Here is a 21710-nt window from a genome sequence, read left to right on the forward strand (position 1 = left end):
GGCAACATCCTGGTAAATCCCCTCTGCACCCTCTCCATAGCTTTCACATCCTTCCTATAATGAGGTGACCAGAATTGAACACAATACTCTAAGTGCGGTCTCACCAGAGATTTGTAGAGTTGCAACATGACCTCTCTACTCTTGAACTCAATCCCCCTTTTAATGAAGCCTAGCATCCCATAGGCCTTCTTAACTACCCTATCAACCTGTGCAGCGACCTTGAGGGATGTATGGATTTGAACCCCAAAGTCCCTTTGTTCGTCCACACTCTTTAGTAACTGACCATTAATCCTGTACTCAGTCTTCTGGTTTGTCCTTCCAAAATGCATCACCTCACACTTGTCCAGATTGAACTCCATCTGCCATTTTTCTGCCCAACTCTGCAGCCTGTCTATATCCTCTTGTACCCTTTGACAACCTACAGCTCCATCCACAACTCCTCCAATCTTTGTGTCATCTGCAAACTTACTCACCCATCCTTCTGCCTCTTCATCCAGGTCATTTATAAAAACCACAAATAGCAGGGGTCCCAGGACAGATCCCTACGGCACTCCACTAGTCACCGACCACCAGGCAGAATACTTTCCTTCCACAGCTACCCTCTGCTTTCTTCCTTTAAGCCAATTTTTATCCAAACAGCCAAGGTTCCACTTATCCCATGCCTCATGTCTTTCTGGATGAGTCTCTCGTGAGGGACCTTGTCAAATGCTAAAGTCCATGTAGACCACATCCACTGCCCTACCCTCATCAACTTCTTTTGTTACCTCTTCAAGAAACTCAATCAGGCTCTTGAGGCACGATCTTCCCTTCACAAAGCCATGTTGACTATCCATGAGTAGACTGTACTTCTCCAAGTAGATCCTATCCTTAAGAATCCTTTCCAGTAGTTTGCAGACCACCGACGTAAGACTCACTGGTCTATAGATCCTAGGTTTCTCTCTATTACCTTTTTTAAACAAGGGAACTACGTTTGCCATTCTCCAGTCCTCCGGCACTTCCCCTGCAGCCAAAGAGGATTCAAAGATCATAGCTAATGCTCCTGCGATCTCTTCTCTCAATTCCCACAACAACCTGGGGTGTATCATATCCGGCCCTGGGGATTTATCAATCTTAATGTTTTTTTTTTTTTAAATTTAAAATTATCAGAAATATTTCAGAAGTCCATTCATAGACTTAAACTGAATACAAGATAAAGCAGGTACTTAAATATCATTGTTCAAGCAACTTGACTAAATTGTGTAAAGAAAGTGAATATTAGTGTACTTTTGTTGGCATTTTGCTTTAAACAATTATAAACAAGACTATTTTTGATATAACAAGATTGATTTAAACAATTAAGAGGCACAATATGCAAGTTATGATATCATTTAAATCCCAGTTTCCATGAACAAAATGTAAATTCTTCATAATAGGGAAAAGGTTCAGACCAGAAACACCAACACACTGTATGACCACAGATCACCAAGTTCATTAATCTTATCCCATCTGCCTATTAAATATATACATAAAGGAATCATGCTTAAATGATAATCAGCAATTTGTATCATGGGTTCGACTCACAACTAGGAAAAGAAACACCTGACATTTAGGCCAAAGACGAGAGATCTTTGAACAGTTTATTTTCTTGGATCAAGTCCAAGCATTTAAAATACACACATACAAAACAGGTAAATTATTTATTTTTCTTTAAAAACACGAGGTTTGCCTCTGCAGCTCAGACAGGTACAGTTGCAGGATCATTCAATGGATCTGTCTCTCCTTTGACATTTTCAGAGCTTCTTGTTGTCTCAGGTGGCCCTGTTTCTTTTCTGCTAGTGCTCCATTTCTCTTCTATCAAATACAGCACAGCATCCACTACGAAGGCAAAAGAAGCCAGGAATCCAAATGCCACAGCAGCTTTCTCCAAGTCAGATCCTCCATTCTTGGCTGCAAACACGATTGAGGCAATCACGAAAAACAACGCTATCACAGCAGTATAAAAAATGTCCACTTTTTTCCAGTCGATTCTGTCCACTTTTTGTCTCAGAGAAGTACCCAATATAATTAACAGCAGTAAAGTCAGGAAGAAGGCGCTGCAGCTGACAAACTCGAAGAAATAAAGTGCATGACAGACGTTGCAGATTGCCACCACCTCTTCCAGAACAAAGGCGAGAAATGAAAAGACCACTTCCAACACCTTCGCAATACATCTTTTTCTGGAGAAGTAGCCTAAATTACAGAAGCCCCCGGTACTCTGGATGGGCTCAGTGGTTCTCTCGTAGACCTGGCCCACCTCCATGGCTCCGTTCCCCGGCGTTTCCCGCTGCGGCATTGTGTCGCTGAGTATTAAAGAGGCGGCGGCCCCACCAACACTCCCTCAACCACTTCCTCAACTCAACAGAGCTGTTCGTTCCCTGTAAACTCCTTCTCTTTCCCTTAATGTTTTTAAGAAGATCCAGCACTTCTTCTTCCTTAATCTCCACATTGTCCAGCACACAGGCCTGTTCTACTTCGACCTCATCCTGATCAAGATCCTTTTCACTTGTGAGTACTAAAGCAAAGTACTCATTTAGGACCTCCCCAACCTCCTCCGCTTCCAGGCACATGTTGCCCTCTTTATCCTTTAGCGGTTCCACCTTTGTTTTCGTCATCCTCCTATTCTTCACATACGCATAGATCGCCTTGGGGTTCTCCTTATTCCTACATGCCAAAGCCTTCTCATGCCCCTTTTGAGCTCTTCTAAGTCCTTTCTTTAGCTCCTTCCTGGCTACTCTATATTTCTCATAAGCCCCTCCTGCTTCCTGCTTCTTATACCTAACATATGCTTCCTTTTTCCTCTTGACAAATTGCCTCACATGTTTCGTCAGCCACGGTTCCCTTTTCCTACCATTTTTTCCTTGCCTCAGTGGGACAAACTTATCCTGAACCCAGCTCAAGTGGTCCCTAAACTTCTCCCACATTACTTCTGTGCTTTCCCCTTTGAACATCTGTTTCCAATTTACTCTCGCTAGTTCCTGCCTCATCCCTTCAAAGTTAGCCCTTCCCCAGTTAAGCACTTCACCATTTTGTCTGATTTTATCCCTTTCCATAGCTATGCTGAAGCTAAGGGAGTTGTGGTCACTTTCACCAAATTGCTCCCCCACCAAGAGGTCTGCCACCTGACCAGGTTCATTACCCAGAACTAGATCCAGTGTAGCCTCTCCTCTCGTCAGCCGGTCCACATACTGTGTCAGGAATCCTTCTTGAAAACACACCTGACAAATTCAGCCCCATCTATCCCCCTTGCACTCAGGAGGTGCCAGTCAATATGAGGGAAGTTGAAATCACCCTTAACTACTACCCTGTATTTCCTGCACCATTCTAAAATCTGCCTGTTTATCTGCTCCTCGGTGTCCCGAGGCCTATTTGGGGGCCTATAGACTACTCTCAGCACAGTGCTTGATCCCTTCCTATTTCTGACTTCCACCCAGACTGACTCTGTGGACACTCCCTCTGCAGCGTCCTCCCTTTCTATAGCCGTGATACTATCCCTGACCAGAAATGCCACTCCCTCCTCCCCTTTTCTACCTCCCATCCTATTCCTTTTAAAATACCTGAACCCCGGGACCTGCATCATCCAATCCTGCCCTTCCTCCTAACAAGTTTCAGTAACGGCCACAACATCGTAGTTCCATGTACTAATCCATGCTCTAAGTTCATCCTCCTTGTTCCTAATACTCATAGCATTGGAATAGACACATTTCAACCCCTTTAACTGGCTACAATTATGTTCTATCCCCTGCCTGTCCTTCTTCATCAACTCAGAACTCTTAGCATCATGCCCTTGTCCTTTTACCTTAATCCCTGCACTCACATTCTGATTCCCACCCCCCTGCTAAACTAGTTTAAACCCTCCCCAAAAGCTCTATCAAATCTGCCCACCAGGATATTGGTCCCCCTGGGATTCAAGTGCAACCCATCCTTTTTGTACAGGTCACACCCACCCCAAAAGATGTCCGAATAATCCAGAAATCTGAATCCCTGCCCCCTGCTCCAATCCCTCAGCCACGCATTTATCCTCCACCTCATTCCATTCCTATTCTCACTGTCGCGTGACACAGGTAGTAATCCCAAGATTACTATCTTTGAGGTCCTGCTTTTCAACTTCCTTCCTAACTCCCTGTAGTCTTCTTTCAGGACCTCTTCCCTTTTCCTACCTATGTCATTGGTACCAATATGTACCACAACCTCTGGCTGTTCTCCCTCCCACCACAGGATATCTTGGACACGATCAGAAACATCCCGGACCCTGGCACCTGGGAGACAAACTACCATCCAAGTTTCTTTCCTGCGTCCACAGAATCACCTGTCTGAACCCCTGACTACAGAATCCCCTATCACTACTGCTTTTCTCTTCCTTTCCCTACCCTTCTGAGCCACAGGGCCAAACTCTGTGCCAGAGGCACGGCCACTGTCACTTCCCCCAGGTAGGGTGTCCCCACCAACAGTACTCAAACAGGAGTACTTATTGTCAAGGGGTACAGCCACAGGGGTACTCTCTAGTACCTGACTCTTCCCCTTCCCTCTCCTGTCTGTGACCCATTTCTCTGTCCCCCGTGGCCCTGGAGTGACCACCTGTCTGTAACTCCTCTCTATCACCTCCTCACCCTCCATGTCCAGACGAAGGTCATCGAGCTGCAGCTCCAGTTCCCTAACACGGTCCCTTAGGAGTTGCATCTCGATGCACCGGGTGCAGATGTGGCCGTCCAGGACGCTGGGAGACTCCAGGACCTCCCACATCTGATACTGACCACAGAAAACTGGCCTCACACACACACTACCTCCTTTTGCAATCAACAACTGCCTCAGCTCATCCAGTTACTGCTGAAGCCCGTGGAGCCAAAGCCTTTTCACTCTGCTGCCCGCTGGATATGGCTGCCTTCTTTTTAAACTGTTTGCGCTCAACTGACTGACATCACGTGCCTGTGCAGTCTGGCCTCTCTCTTCCCCCAAGAACTCAAAATGGCTTTACGCTGGAAATCCTTAGATGCTCTCCCACTGCCTTCCTTGTTCCGAATCCTTTTTTTTGACATTTAAAGACCTTCCCACCCTCTCTCCCTCTCTCCATCTAGGTCATTTCCCAATCTTGTCAGAGCTATTGATCGCTTGTTCTTCCTCCCTTATGTACCAATATCAAATTTCATTTGATGGTGCTTTACTATATTAAAGGCACAATACAAATGTTAGCCGTGAAGATGAAAGACCTATAATTTGCTGCCAGTACAGATGAAAATAATTGATCAAAAATTCCGCTCATGAATAATAAACACAGCCTGTTTCACTTTTGGCAACACTTGTGTTGGTTCATGTTGTTCCAAAAGCTACATTTCAACATCTCTGCTCCTGCTAGTATTTTGTTGAATTGAACGAGTTGAATTGACTTTATTTCTTACATCTTTCACGTACATGAGGAGTAAAAATCCTTACATTACATCTGTCTAAATGTGCAATGTGCAATTTATAGTAATTTGTAATAAATAGTATGTACACCACAACAGTCAATATAATATAGAAATACAATTTTATCAATGTGAATTAATCAGTGTGAATGGTGAAATTCAACAATTCTGCAATGCTATCATGCGAAGACATAAATGGGAAAATCAGGGAAAATAGGAAGCCACCTCTAACTCATTCATCTGTCTTCATTCACATTGACTGAGAATTTGGACTAATGGAATTAACTCTTACATAACTGCAGCAGAGAACTGAAGACATACCACATTATATAACTCAAAAATAAAGGCACAGAAATAAACCTTCCCTTGCAGTAAGGTTTTCTAGTGCTGCAACGGTGGTGCTTAACTTAGAGTTGTAAGAGGATGGGATCCAGAGCATGAGAATGGATATTGAAGTGGTAATGGAGAAAGATGTTGCTAAGCCTACATATAAAGTCAGGAATTGAAAGATTGGGCATGGTGGGACTAATGTTGTGAGCTGCATATATCTCAATACAAGGAGTATTATAGGAAAAGTAGATGAGCTTAGGGCATGGATCAGCATGTGGAATTATGACATTGTAGCCATGAGTGAGACTTGGTCGCAGGAGGGGCAGGATTGGCAGGTCAATATTCCAGGGCTCCGTTGTTTTAAATATGATAGAGTGGGACGGATTCAAGAAGGAAGGGAGTCATTGCTAGTTAGGGAAAATGTCACGGCAGTGCTCTGTCAGGAGAAACCGAGGAGCTCAACCAGTGAAGCTTTATGGGTAGAACTGAGAAATAAGAAAGGTATGATCATGTTACTGGAATTATAGACAACACATTAAAACACACTTTAAATAAAGGAGCAAATTTGTAGAGAGATCGCAGAATGTAGCAAGAAACAAGATTGTGATAGCAGGTGATTTTAACTTTCCACATATTGATTTTTTCAACGCAGCACAAAATGAATGAACATATTGATTTGGACTCCCATACTGTAAAAGGGCTGGATGGGAATGAGCTTGTTAAATGTGCTCAGGAAATAATCAGTACACAGAAGTCCCAACCAGAGACAGTATGATACTAAATCTCCTATTAGGGAATGAGACAGGGCAGGTGACAGAAATTTGTGTGGAGGAACATTTTGCATCTCGTGATCATAATGCCATTAGTTTCAAGGTAATTGTGGAAAAGGATGGGTCTGGTCCTCGGGGTGAGATTCCAAACTGGAAAAAGGCCAATTTTGATGGTATCAGAAAGGATCTGGACAGGCTGTTTTCTGGCAAAGGTGTATTTAGTATGTAGGAGGCCTACGAAAGTGAAATCTTAGGAGTACAAAGCTTACATGTACCTGTCAGAATAAAAGGTAAGGTTAACAGGTTTAGGGAACCTTGATTTTTGAGAGATATTGAGGCCCTAGTTAAGAAAAAAGGAGGTGCATAGCAGGTATAAGCAGGTAGGAACAAATGAGGACTTATGGAGCATAACAAATGCAAGAGAAAGCATAAGAAGGAAATTAAGAGTGCTAAATGAAGACATAAGGTTGCTCTAGAAGACAAGGTGATGAAGGAGAATCCTAAGGGCTTCTACCAATATATTAAAAGCAAAAGGATAGAAAGGTACCTAGGCCAGAAACTTATCAAACACCCCTGCTGTGGGCACTTTCTGGAGGTCCAAGATCCAAGATTTTTGCATCTGTATTAATTTGGAAGGCAAACACAGAGTCTATAGAAATGAGGCAATGCAGCAGCGAGGTCATAGACCTCATACAGATTACACAGGAGGAGGTGTTTGCTGTCTTGAGACAAATTAGGGTGGATAAATCCCTAGGGCTTGACAATGTGTTCTTTTGGAACCTGTGGGAGGCTAGTGCTGAAATTGCAGGGGCCCCAGCAGAGATTTTTAAAACATCCTTAGCCATGGGTGTGGTTCCAGATGATTGGAGGACTGCTAATGTTCTTTAATTGTTTAAGAAAATCTCTAAGAGTAAGTCAGGAAATTGTAGGCTGGTGAGCTTGACATCAGTAGGTGGGAATGTTATTGGGATGGACCAGATATATAAGTATTTGAATAGACAGACACTGATTAGGGTTAGTCAACAGGACTTTGTGTATGATAAGTCATGTCTAACCAATCTTAGAGTTTTTCGAGGAGGTTACCAGGAAAGTTGATGAAGGCAAGGCAGTGGGTGTTGTCTACATGGGCTTTCACATTTGAATAGACATGGCATGATTAGAGATAGTCAGTATAGCTTTGTGTGTGATATGTCATATCCAACCAATCTAACAGAGTTTTTTCAAAGAAGTTACTAGAAAAGTTGATGAAGACAAGGCAGTGGATGTTGTCTATATCGGCTTTAACAAGGCATCTGACAAGGTTCTGCATGTGAGTTTGGTCAAGAAGGTTCAGTCGCTCAACATTCAAGATGAGGTAGTAAATTGGATTGGACATTGGCTTCACAGAAGAAGCCAATCTACAATGGCCTTAGATGGTTGCTTCTCTGATTGGAGGCCTGTGACTAGTGGTGTGCCATATAGATTGAAGCTGGGTCTGTTGCTGTTTGTCATCCATATCAACGATCTGGATGATAATGTGGTTAACTGGATCAGCAAATTTGCAGATGACACCAAGATTGGGGGTGTAATGGACAGCAAAGAAGATGATCACAGCTTGCAGTGGGATCCGAACCAGCTGGTGAAATGGGTTAAAACATGGCAGTTGGAATTTAATGCAGACAAGTGTGAGGTGTTGCACTTTGGAAGGACCAATCAGAGTAGGCCTTACACAGTGAGTGGTAGGGCACTGAGGAATGCTGTAGAACAAAGGGATCTGGGAATATGGGTCCATAATTCATTGAAAGTGGCATCACAGGTAAATAGGGTTCTAATGAAAGCTTTTTGCACATTGGCCTTCATAAATCACTGTTTTGAGTACAGGAGATGGGATGTTATGTTGAAGTTGTACAAGATGTTGGTGAGGCCTAATTTGGATTATTGTGTCCAGTTTTGGTCACCTACCTACAGGAAAGATGGAAATAAGGTTGAAAGAGTACAGAGAAAATTTACAAGGATGTTGCCGGGACTGAAGGACCTGAATTATAAGGAAAGATTAAATAGGTTAAGACATTATTTATTGGAACTGAGGGGAGATTTGATAGAGGCATGCAAAATTATAAAGGAAATAGATAGGGCAAATTCAAGCAGGCTTTTTCCATTGCGGTTGGGTGAGACTAGAACTAGAGGTCATGGGTTAAGGGTGAAAGGTGAACGGTTTAAGGGGAACATGAGGGAGAACTTTTTCAGAGAGTGGAGAGAGTGTGGAACCAGCTGCCAGCACAAGCGGTGGATGCAGGATCTATTTCAACATTGAAGGGAAAGTTGGATAGGTACATGGATGGGGAGGGTATGGAGGACTATGTTTTGGGTACAGATCAATGGGACTAGGCAGATTAATGGTTTGCATGGACTAGATTGACTGAAGGCCCTGTTCCTGTACTGTCATGTTCTATGACTCTATGAGATGGAATGTGGGCATAATGAGTTGAAATAACATCATAAATGATAAGGACAAAACTTAAGTGTTTAGTGAACACCATATTAATATCAAGTTGTATAGATTACTTGAAATATCTCTGTTCTGTTTATTTCTAAAAAGGGACAACAGGCTTTATAGGGAGAGTTCCATTTTTCTTTCTGGAGCAAACAAATGGAGTTGCATTTATATAGCACGTCTCCAGACTTAGGCACATCTCAAGGCACCTTGTACCATTTGATAGAAGGTTTTGCTGTGAAATGTCACCAGCGCTAACACTGTAACATTGCCCAAGTCATTGGTTTCTGATGTGGAATGTGAATAAGCTAAATTCCCAATTTTTTCTTCAAAATTTGTTCATAGGACATTTTGCATCATTTGATTGTTCAGTTTAACCAGATAACTTAGTCACCCAGCCCTGGATGTCTAATACTCTCACCTCACTGATGAACCAACAGCTCAGATTATTAATTGGGGCATTCCTAACCTGTGTTGCCCCACATCATTCTGGTTATCAAATGAATTACTAGATGGAGTGAACTTAATCGAGCTTGGCATGGAGATAACCCACAGGAGCAGAAAGAACACCAGTTTTAAATCCGCATAATATTACTCAGTGCTAATTTAGCTGAATATAAATCTGGTGCCAAACTAGCCATAAAACGATCCTGTCAAAATAGTTCAAATTTCTGCAGCGAATACCTGGATGGTGAAGGATGTGACCCAGTTTATTCCACACCTGCTGCCATTATCATGTGCTTTAAAAAGAACAGACAGGAAAGCAGTTGCAGTCTGAAAGCACCTACCACCAGGTTCAAGGACAGCTTCAAACCGAGTTATAAGACTTTTGTTCTTTTTTTTTTAAATTGATTTTTAATGCATTTTCTACAACACTACAAACAAAAAAAACCCCAAAAGCAAAATAGGAAATTAGCACAGTGCAAGATAAGCATACAATAGTAATATAATACAAAATAAAATAATTGAAAGAGCACCCAAGTTGAAGTCGCGTAAAGTTAGTGTCCACCCCCAACCCCACAAAAAAAACTCCAGACCAACCAAAACAAAACGTAGAAAATATAAATCAGAACATTCAAACCCCCAAAACTGTAAATACAATTGAAAACAGAAGATAATAATGCCTACTACCAAAAAAAAGCCGAAAGCAAGGGACCAAAATAAAACTTAATTAAAAGAAAAAGTTATGAAAATACTCAATAAAAGGTCCCCAGACCTTATGAAACTTTATCTCCGAATTAAGAACTGAATAATGAATTTTTTCAAGGTCTAAACAGGACATGATATCGTTAAGCCATTGAGCATGCGTGGGTGGGGCAACATCTCTCCATCTAAGAAGAATTAGACATCTAGCCAGGAGAGAAGCAAAAGATAATATTCAACATTTAGTCGAACTCAAGCATATATCTGTCTCACCCAAGAAACCAAACAGAGCAATTAAAGGGTTAGGTTCTAAGTGGCGATTCAGAATGCAGGATAAGGTTATAAAAACATCTCTCCAACATTTCTCTAGACTAGGATAGGTCCAATTCATATGAATAAGAGAAGCCTCATCACTTTTGCATTTATCACAAAGGGGACTAATATTAGGATAAAATTGAGATAGTTTAGATTTGTACATATGGGCCCTATGAACAATCTTAAACTGTAAAAGACAGTGGCGAGCACAAAGAGAAGTTGAATTAACCGATTTGAGAATCGAGTCCCAAACCTCATCAGATAAAGGGATATTTAAGTCATGCTCCCAAGCCATTCTGATTTTATCCACAGGGGCACGCCGTAAGGATACTAATTTATCATGAATAAAAGATATTAAGCCTTTACCCAATGGATTAATAGAAAGAAATAAGTCCATAGCATTTTTCTCGGGCATTTCAGGGAAGTTGGGAAATAAAGGATTGATAAAATGTCTAATTTGGAAATATCTAAAGAAATGGGCATTAGGTAGATTGAACTTAGCAGAGAGCTGTTGAAAGGATGTGAAGCGATTATCGATAAAAATATCTTCAAAATACCTAATGTCCTTTCTATACCAATCATAAAATGTTGAATCATACATAGTAGGTAGAAAAAGATGATTATGTAAAATAGGACTAGAAAGGGAAAAACCATAAAAACTATAAAATTTCCTAAACTGGGCCCATATTTGCAAAGTATGTCTAACAAGAGGATTAACAATTAGTCTAGGCAAACTACTAGGGAGTGCAGAACCAAGAAGTGCAGAAATAGATAGATCCTTAGTGGAATTCAGCTCCATTGCTACCCAATTAGGGCAGTCAGATTGGCTATGGAAAAAAGACTAGAAGATAAGACAACGTATGTTAGCTGCCCAGTAGTATAGACGAAAATTAGGTAAGGCACTGCCACCCTCTTTTTTAGATTTTTGAAGATAAACTTTATTAATTCTAGAACGCTTACTCTTCCACAGATAGGACAAAATAATAGAGTCTAAGGAATCAAAAAAGGTTTTAGAAATGAAAATTGGAATAGATTGAAATAAATATAAAAATTTAGGGAGAACACACATTTTAATAACATTAATACGACCTACCAAAGACATAGATAGAGGTGACCATTGTGACAAACTCTGTTTTGTACAGTACAAAAGATTGGCAAAATTTTCACAAAAAAGATCTTTAAACTTCCTTGTAACTGTAATACCAAGGTAGGTAAATTGATTATCAACTACTTTAAAGGGGAGGTCGCGAAATGCTAACACTTGTGCTTCTTTATTAATTGGGAAAAGTTCACTCCTATGTAAATTAAGGTTATAGCCAGAGAACTGGCTAAATTGATCAAGAAGTGAAAACATTGGAGGTAAGGATGTGGATGGATTTGAAAGAAAGAGTAATAGATCATCAGCATAAAGAGAAACTTTATGCTCAACATAAAGTTGATCTCCAGGTCCCCGTCAATTCAGAACAGCTTAGAAATGCAATCGCCAGAGGCTCTACAGCCAAATCAAAAAGAAAGGGAGTTATAAGACTTTTGAACAGACTTTTGTATGATAAGATGGACTCTTGGCCTCTCAATCTACCTTGGCATGATCTTGCACTGCACTGCACTCTTTTGATAGCTTTGACACTTCATTCTGCATGGTTATTGTTTTACCTTGTTCTAGCTCAATGCGCTGTCTAATGATGTAAGCTGTATGAACAGTACACAAGACAAGGTTTTCACTGTATTTTGGCACATGTAATAAACTAAAACCAAAACCTGGTCAAGCAAACAAAGAAACAAAGAACACAATTCTTCTTGCACTGATGGGTCTCATTTTTACTTCGTGAGTTCATTTTGGAAATGGACTTTTGGTCAGGCGACCTAGTAGGAACTGTTCTTCTTTAAATAGTTCTGAGACCTTAGCTGAACAACTGGAAGAGATAGGTGTGCCTGATCCATTTGAAGGATACTTTCTCTAACCATATAAGGCCTCATATTGGATAGTAAAATCAACATGACTTAAGGAAATTAAAGCTACCGACTGAACCAAGCCAGTTCACATTAGATGGCATGTAGGTAATTGCATAATTTTTTTTTTGGAAGTGATGTTAATGCTTGATTAACTCAGGAAGCGTCAAACCACCTATTGCACTGCCAGGAACCTTCAAGTGACCACTTTGAATTTGATCGCAGGAGATAAATTTACAGAACACTTTCCAAAATATTCTAAACATCATTACTGACTTCCACTGTGCAAATGGATTTGAACTATCTATCTAAAAGCATTAGGCTACAGTCGGTCAATGATCAGAACAATCTTAAAGGATAAAGTGAGAATAATGGAGCATGTGAAGGCCCTGCCCCGATGAAAGCTACAATTATTACGAAGCAACGCAATGGTTTAATTATTGAAATACATATGTTTCTTAAGTGTTTTAGATGCATAGAAAGGTAAAATATACTGAGTCAAACGTTTGACTAATTGACGCTAAATAATACCGGATGTACCTATAAGACCATAAGATAAAGGAGCAGAAGTCGGCCGTTTGGCCCATCGAGTCTGCTCTGCCATTCTATCATGTGCTGATCCATTCTCCCTTTTAGTCCCATTCCCCCGCCTTCTCACCATAACCTTTGATGCCCTGACTACTCAGATACCTATCAATCTCTGTCTTAAATACACACAATGACTTGACCTCCACTGCCACCCGTGGCAACAAATTCCACAGATTCACCACCCTCTGGTTAAAAGAATTTCTTCGCATCTCTGTTCTGAATGGGTGCCCTTCAATCCATAAGTCATGCCCTCTCATACCAGACTCCCCCACCATGGGAAACAACTTTGCCACATCCACTCTGTCCATGCCTTTCAACATTCAAAATGTTTCTATGAGGTCCCTCCTCATTCCAACTTAGAGAACTTCCTGTATTTTTTTCGATTCCTGATCTGCGGTAACCTATGCACATCCTCCTGTATACTTTAAATCATCTCTAGATTACTTATAATACCTAATACAATGTAAATGCTATGTAAATAGTTGTTATACTGTATTGTTTAGGAAATAATGACAAGAAAAAAAAGTCTGTACATGCTCAAACAACGAGTGCTGGAGAGAGAACTTCCGGGTTTTCCCGGTCCATGGTTGGTTGAATCCACGCATGTGGAACCCTCAGATAAGGAGGGCTGACTGTATATTGAATAGATTGAAAAACATGCAAAAAACAGAAATACTGTATATTAAAGTGAGGTAGTGTCCAAACATTCAATGTCCATTTAGGAATCAGATGGCAGAGGGAAAGAAGCTGTTCCTGAATCGCTGAGTATGTGCCTTCAGGCTTCTGTACCTCCTACCTGATGGTAACAGTGAGAAAAGGTCATGCCCTGGGTGCTGGAGGTCCTTAATAATGGACGCCGATTTCTGAGACACTGCTCCCTGAAGATGTCCTGGATACTTTGTAAGCTAGTACCCAAGATGAAGCTGACTAGATTTACAATCCTCTGCAGCGTCTTTCAGTCATGTGCAGTAGCTGCACACCCCCTCCACCCCATACCAGACAGTAATGTAGCCTGTCAGAGTGCTCTCCATGGTACATCTATAGAAGTTTTTGAGTGTATTTGTTGACATGCCAAATCTCTTCAAACTCCTAATGAACTATAGCCGCTGTCTTCCCTTCTTTATAACAACATCGATATGTTGGGACCAGGTTAGATCCTCAGAGATCTTGACACCCAGGAACTTGAAGCTGCTCACTCTCTCCACTTCTGATCCCTCTATGAGGATTGGTATGTGTTCCTTCGCCTTACCCTTCCTGAAGTCCACAATCAACTCTTTTGTTTTACTGACGTTGAGTGCCAGGTTGTTGCTGCGGCACCACTCCGCTAGTTGGCATATCTCACTCCTGTACGCCCTCTCGTCATCACCTGAGACTCTACCAACAATGGTTGTATCATCAGCAAATTTATAGATGGGGTTTGAGCTATGTCTAGCAACACAGTCATGTGTATAAAGAGAGTAGAGCAGTGGGCTAAACACCCACCCCAGGGGTGTACCAGTGTCGATCGTCAGCGAGGAGGAGATGTTATCACCAATCTGCACAGACTGTGGTCTTCCAGTTAGGAAGTCAAGGATCCAATTGTAGAAGGAGGTACAGAGGCCCTGTTCTGCAACTTCTCAATCAGGATTGTGGGAATGATGGTATTAAATGCTGAGCTATAGTTGATGAACAGCATCCTGACAAAGGTGTTTGTGTTGTCCAGGTGACCTAAAACCATGTGGAGAGCCATTGACCTATTGTGGCGATAGGCAAGTTGCAACGGGGCTAGGTCCTTGCTGGGGCAGGAGTTCCATCTCATCATGACCAACCTCTCAAGGCGCTTCATCACTGTAGACGTGAGTGCCTCTGGGCGATAGTCATTAAGGCTGCTCAGATTATTCTTCTTAGGCACTGGTATAATTGTTGCCTTTTTAAAGCAAGTGGGAACTTCCGCCAGTGAAAATGTCCTTGAGTACTCCCGCTAGTTGGTTGCCACAGGTTTTCAGAGCCTTACGAGGTACTCCACCGGGACCTTCCTCTCAACTTCTGATCCCTCTATGAGGATTGGTATGTGTTCCTTCGTCTTACCCTTCCTGAAGTCCACAATCAGCTCTTTCATCTCACTGATGTTGAGTGCCAGGTTGTTGCTGCGGCACCACTCCACTAGTTGGCATATCTCACTCCTGTACGCCCTCTCGACACCACCTGAGATTCTATCAACAGTGGTTGTATCATCAGCAAATTTATAGGTGGTATTTGAGTTATGCCTAGCCACACAGTCATGTGTATATAGAGAGTACAGCAATGGGCTAAGCACACACCCCTGAGGTGTGCTAGTGTTGATTGTCAGCCACACAGATTGTGGTCTCCCAGTTAGGAAGTCAAGGATCCAATTGCAGAGGGAGGTACAGAGGCCCAGGTTCTGCAAATTCTCAATCAGGATTGTGGGAATGATGGTATTAAATGCTGAGCTATAGTCGATGAACAGCATCCTGACGTAGGTGTTTGTGTTGTCCAGGTGGTTTAAAGCTGTGTGGAGAGCCATTGAGACTGCGTCTGCCTTTGATCTATTGGGGCGATAGGCAAATTGCAATGGGTCCAAGTCCTTGCTGAGGCAGGAGTTCAGTCTAGTCATGACCAACCTCTCAAAGCATTTCATCACTGTCGATGTGAGTGCTCCCAGGCGATAGTCATTAAGGCAGCTCACATTATTCTTCTTAGGCACTGGTATAATTGTTGTCTTTTTGAAGCAAGTGGGAACTTCTGCCCGTAATAGTGAAAGGTTGAAAATGTCCATGAATACTCCCACTAGTTGGTTGACACAGGTTTTCAGATCCTTACCAGGTACTCCATCGGGACCTTCCGCCTTGCGAGGGTTCACTCTCTTTAAAGACAGTCTAACATCGGCCTCTGAGACAGAGATCACAGGGTCATCAGGTGCAGCAGGGATCTTCACAGCTGTAGTTGTGTTCTCCCTTTCAAAGCGTGCGTAGAAGGCGTTAAGTTCATCTGCAGTGAAGCATCGCTGCCATTCATGCTACTGGGTTTCACTTTGTAGGGAGTAATGTCTTGCAGACCCTGCCAGAGTTGCCATGCATCTGATGACGCATCCATCCTCATTCAAAATTGTCTCTTCACCCTTGAAATAGCCCTCCGCAAATCATACCTGCTTTTTTGCTACAGGCCTGGGTACCAGACTTGAGTGCCACAGAACTAGCCTTTAGCAGATGATTCCCTGCTTTTCTTACTCAAGGAAATATCTACTTCCTATTTATTCTCCTCAGAATGTTATTCACCATAAGTAAATCTCTCTCAGTGGCTTTTTTTCCAATCTCAGCTTTTCCTATCTTTCCTCAAGGAACAATTTTTAGGTTCTGGTGACATCCTGCTTCTGAAGATAAGACATAAAAATTATGGCAGGTATATATATATAAATAAATAAGAGAGAGAGAGAGAGAGAGAGAGAGAGAGAGAGAGAGAGAGAGAGAGAGAGAGAGAGAGAAGCTATTGCCATTAACAGAGAAGGTCACAGATTTAAAACATTAGAGTAAGATGAGAAAAATATGCTTTATTAACATGGCAAATAATAAGTGTGCACTGACAGTGTGGTGGATGCAAATTCCATTGTAGCGCTCACTTGGATATTTTTCTGATGGGAAATTGCAGGGCTATGGAGAAAGAGCAGAGAAATGGTACTGACTTGATGGGCTGAATGGTCTCTCTGCGGTATAACAAACCTATGGTTAAACCATGACAATACAGGTCAGTTTGCCTGTGGATATCAAAGCACTTTGATATCCACTGCCTTTGCCTTGAATTGGCGGTGGGGAGGGAGAGGTATGCGTGTTTACACGCACACACACACAAACACACACACACACAAACACACACACACACACACACACACACACACACACACACACACACACACACACACACACACACACACACACACGCACACGCGCGCGCGCGTTTTCGGATAACCAGAGGAAGAGACACTTTATCCAAAAGGCTCGGGGACAACCATGTCTACTTTACTCATCAGATGAAACCAGCTAATTCCACACAGGAGTGAAGCCAAGCGGTCTTCTGGGTGATATGTTCAGTGCTGTACTCTACTCAGTAATGCACTTGCTCACTGAGCCATTAATTTCATCATTTCCCACTAATTGGAGACATCTGAATAAGTACAGAACCACGGGCAGGACTGCAACATGCCCCAGACTGAGGGCACAGATTTCCCAGTGAATATGAATGTGGGCACATCTGGCCATTGTGGATTAGATGCACGTGACAACATTGCCCTTTCATTGCGAATGCCACCCCAGCACCAGGTCCAGTTCTGCGGAACCTGCCTCAAGTGCCGGAGCTGAAGACAGTGGCAACCAACGATAATGGGAAGTGATCGCCGTTCGGGTAGCAAAATAGCCTCAAGTGGGTAATCAGGGCATCATCCTTTGACCATTACATGATGGACTATGGGAAAAACTGGGTTTGCCTGGTGCAGTAATTATCCCTGAAATCGCTCTCATCTCTCTTTCTCCACATACACATCCATTCGAACAGCTTTGTGTTTTACTGCACCTTCAAATGCAGCAACTACCCTGGACCTTCTGGTCCAGACCTACTCAATTTTTTTCAAATTTAGAAAACAGACTTCCGTGGCTGCACAATATTTAAATTATCCTGCCCAGTATTTTAATCTAAAACACTTAAATCCCATTGCAATAATGGTCAGGATCAGGATTTTGTGATGTGAATTTGTGCATTCTGGTCTTTTTTTTGTGGTCAAACCTTTTGAGAAGTGAGAGGAAATCCAGCAGTGTTCTGCAGGTGATGGAGCTGAGTGTCGGGTCACTGCGAAAACGTCTAACAAAAGGTATCCCTGTAACAACGCGCAGCAGCTTCATTCTTACATAAAGCAAACGCCGCTTCATTAAATTCAACTGCAAGGATGAATCAACAATAAAATCATTTTGTAGGACATTTAAAAATAAAATCCGCCACAGCGGCGTTCATTTCACTTTTGTGATTAATCGAAATGCTCAGATTTTTTTGTCTCAATTGCTCATTGTGAATTATATTGTTGAGATTTTACAAACCACTTACTCATCATCCCTGATTAATTCTTCCTCCTCTTCCGCCATCTGCTTTATTACCGGAGCCAAATTCTCCGTCTTCTCGTTGTAATTTCGGAAACAAACGTTGAGTTTCTCATCGAAATCGTTCACCAGATCCTCCATGGATTTGAAGCTCATAATTTCCGTGGTGAAATTGTCCAGCTCGCTTAGGTCTTCAAAGTGGGAGACTCCCGCCGTTCTCACCGATCCCAACTCGTTCAGGTTCTCCTCTTCCAGCTGCCCCCGTCCCCCGGCTCGGTCGGGTTTCAGCTCGTAGAAATCCTGCCATTCTTCATCGAGGGTGACGAGCGGAGCTGCCATCGAACCGGAGAGCGAGAGGCGAGTGCTCAGGAGCGGAGGACTGCGGAGAGACTGCGCATTGGAGAAGGTGAGATCATCTCCGCTCCAGGAAAAAAGAGCAGGGAGTTCACATCTCTCCCCCAAACCCATAACCCATCCCCGGTAACAGAGCAGAAGGAGATTTTTCGGCCCATCGGGTCCATGCCAGCTCACAGGAGAGCAATTCCATTAGATCTATTCCTCTGGTCCCCATCGTTTTTAATAATTAGGGGATATGAGAGATGGTAGATGGTTGAATTTGAGTAATAATCTACTGGAGGAACTTAGAGGGTCGAGTAACATCTATACTTTCCTTTTTCCCCACAAATGCTGCTGGGCCAGTTTAGTTCTTCCTGCAGGTTATTCGTTGCCCGTTTCAATAATTTTCCCCTCTGATCTCTCCTTGCCTTGGTAGAGTGCTGGTCCACAGGAGAGAGTTAAACCAGTGGAACTGCACACTGTCCGCACCCTCCATCATAAACCCATTCATGTTCATCCTAATCTGCGGGGCACAGGATAAACTCATCGGCTGTGCGCCCATGATTTTGACAAGTTGGAGGGAGGCTTTTCATAGTGACCTTCCCAGTATTCCCTCTACATCCTATGAAGGTGACTGCATGATGGACAAGAGGAGAAACACTAAACTACTCCTTCTTCAATCTGGAGGATCAGTTAGGTACAAAAAGAAACAGCTTGCATTCCTGTAGATCCAAGAGAGACAGCAAATGCTGAGCACCTGGAGCAACACACAAATCACTGCAGGAACTCAGCTGACATTTCCGGTTGAAACTCAGTCTGGATGAAGGGTCTCAGCTCAAAATGTAAACTCTTCACTTCCCTCTATAGATACTGCCTGACCTGCTGAGTTCCTCCAACATTTTGTGCGTATTGCATTTACGTAGGGCCTTTAATTTCTTAAAGCATCCCAGAAGACTTCAAGAGTGTTATTATAACAAAATTTGAGACCCAACTACATAAAGTAGGTGAACAAACACTCCTTTCCCCTCTCAGCCATAAACAAACTGCTGGAGGAACGCAGCAGGTCGAGCGGCATCTGTGGGGAAAAAAGTAGCTGTCAACGATTGGGGTTAAAACCCTCCACCAGGACTGAGGACAGAGTTGAGTTGGCCAGTGTAAAGAAGAGAGAAATGGTCAGGCAGGTGGTAGGGTAACACCAATGCCCTTGAACAGAAAAGCCTTCAAAAGGTAGTGGAATGCAGCCCAGTCCATCACAGGTAAAGCTCTCCCCACCACAGAGCACATCTGCATGGAGTGCTGTCGTAGGAAAGCAGCGTCCATCATCGGGGATCCTCACCACCCAGGCCATGCTCTCTTCTCACTGCTACCATGGGCAAGGCGGCACAGGAGCCTCAGGACTCACACCACCAGGTTCAGGAACAGTTATTACCCCTCAACCATCAGGAAGGAGTTACAGGAGCCTCAGGACTCACACCACCAGGTTCAGGAACAGTTATTACCCCTCAACCATCAGGAAGGAGTTACAGGAGCCTCAGGACTCACACCACCAGGTTCAGGAACAGTTATTACCCCTCAACCATCAGGCTCTTGAACCGGAGGGGGAGGGGGGATAATTACACTGAACTGATTACACAACCCATGGACACACTTTTAAGCACTTTACAACTCATTTTCTCAATATTTATTGCGTATTTATTTATTATTATAATTACTTTATTCTCTTTCCTTTATTTGCACAGTTTGTTGTCATTTGCACATTGCTGTTTGTCCGTATTTGTTGCACACACTTCCATTAATTCTATTGTGTTTCTTTGTCTCTATTATGAATGCCCACAAGAAAATGAATTTCAGGGTAGCATCTGGTGACAAATATCTACTTTGAAACTTTGAACTTAATTGGTGGAATAAGGAGGGGTGTAAGATGACAAGACAGATTGCACCGTTTGGGGGAGGAATAGGGAGTGGAGCTGAGATCGACTCACCTTTAATAGATTATAGTAGAGTAGCTGCCACACAGTTTCAGAGATTGTGTTCAATCTTGATCTCAGGTGCTGTCTATGTGAAGTTTGCGTGTTCTCCCTGTGACTCAGTAGGTGTTTCTGGGTGCCCAGGTTTCGTCCCACATTCCCAAAAATGTGCAAGTTGTGTAGACCAATGGACCTAGAGTGATTGTGAGTGGTAGAATGTGGGGAACATTGATCGGAAGGTGGGGATAACACAATAGGATGAGTGAGGGATGAGTAGAAGCAGGGCTTGATGTTTGGTGTGGATTCAGTCCCATCAAATCTTCCTTAGATTTGAAAGCAGATAGCTGAGTTATGGCTTTATCTTGAGCGCAGCTTGGACAGCTATTATAAAGTAAGCGATTTACACTGAGATCCAGAGTGGTCTCAAATGAAATTTTTGTTGAACAGAGAGTAGTGTTGATTATTTGATCAGCAAAGCAATTCAATGAAAAATGGGAAAGAAGTCGTAGGTTCTTGGATCCCCACAGCACAGAACAGGCCCTTCGGCCCACAATTTCTAGGTCATCCTTTGAGTACGATCTGTACCAGCGATTAGCAAAGTAGGCTATAATTGCCTTCACGGGGGTGGTGGAAATTTCTAAGGGGGCGGTAAAGGTAAAGATGGTGGTGGTGGAGGGATGTTTGGTAGCAAGGGGGGCAGCAGAGGGATTACAGGTTGAGTTTAAGAAATGAATTACTTATTATAAGCATTTGATCCTCAGTGCCTCATAAGTGACTACAATGATCATTTCATCTCTTACTAATACACCGATCTCTTAGAATTTGCTTGAAGCACACTGAAGTTGTTGAAAAGCAATGTGGTATATCATGAGAAATCTGGAGTGAAGAAATTATGTTATTTCTGGGCCTGGTCCGCCCATTATTCCTGTTCATGACTGTAGTACATTGTTAGCTAGTATGATTCCCCTGCTCTTGTCACACAGTGATGTAACTCCTGTGAATGAGGGTATGACATTCAACGGGGTAAAGGTCAGAATCTCGACCACATTTCTCTAGCCCATGGCTCAAGTGAGATATCGCTGCCCCACGTTATGTACCTTTAGACAGGGAGTAAGGTTTTGCCTGAGCTATGATGATGTCATAACTTTCCCCTTTATTAATTGCAGTTTTTGAGGTTGGACTTATAGGTTATTGACCGTGGTCATTAACCCATAACAAAAATCAAAGAAACAGAGCAAACAAAAAAGAAGTGTAGACAGTATCGTGTGGAGTATGCACAGTTTACTGGCAGGTTGTCACTTGCTTCCAGTACCAGATCTGTGTGTCTCGTAGCAGTGTTG

General features: G+C 42.6%; 2 protein-coding genes across 2 annotated transcripts in view; both read right to left on the reverse strand.

Moving 5' to 3' along the window:
* The window catches only part of fez1 (fasciculation and elongation protein zeta 1 (zygin I)), a 92499-nt gene extending 74079 nt beyond the window's left edge, over nucleotides 1-18420 (reverse strand). The window contains exon 1 of the mRNA XM_059957249.1: nucleotides 18075-18420. Coding sequence (XP_059813232.1) covers nucleotides 18075-18406 — 332 coding nt within the window. The 5' untranslated portion in view covers nucleotides 18407-18420. The remainder of the gene's footprint in view (nucleotides 1-18074) is intronic.
* LOC132385247 (CKLF-like MARVEL transmembrane domain-containing protein 6) lies at nucleotides 1156-2386 on the reverse strand. The gene has a single exon (XM_059957251.1). It carries the CDS (start codon nucleotides 2309-2311, stop codon nucleotides 1715-1717), a length of 597 nt encoding a protein of 198 aa, XP_059813234.1. The 5' UTR covers nucleotides 2312-2386; the 3' UTR covers nucleotides 1156-1714.
* Nucleotides 18421-21710: the final 3290 nt, after the last annotated feature.

This window comes from Hypanus sabinus, chromosome X2 (genome assembly GCF_030144855.1).
Source record: "Hypanus sabinus isolate sHypSab1 chromosome X2, sHypSab1.hap1, whole genome shotgun sequence".
Classification (NCBI taxonomy): Eukaryota; Metazoa; Chordata; class Chondrichthyes; order Myliobatiformes; family Dasyatidae; genus Hypanus; species Hypanus sabinus.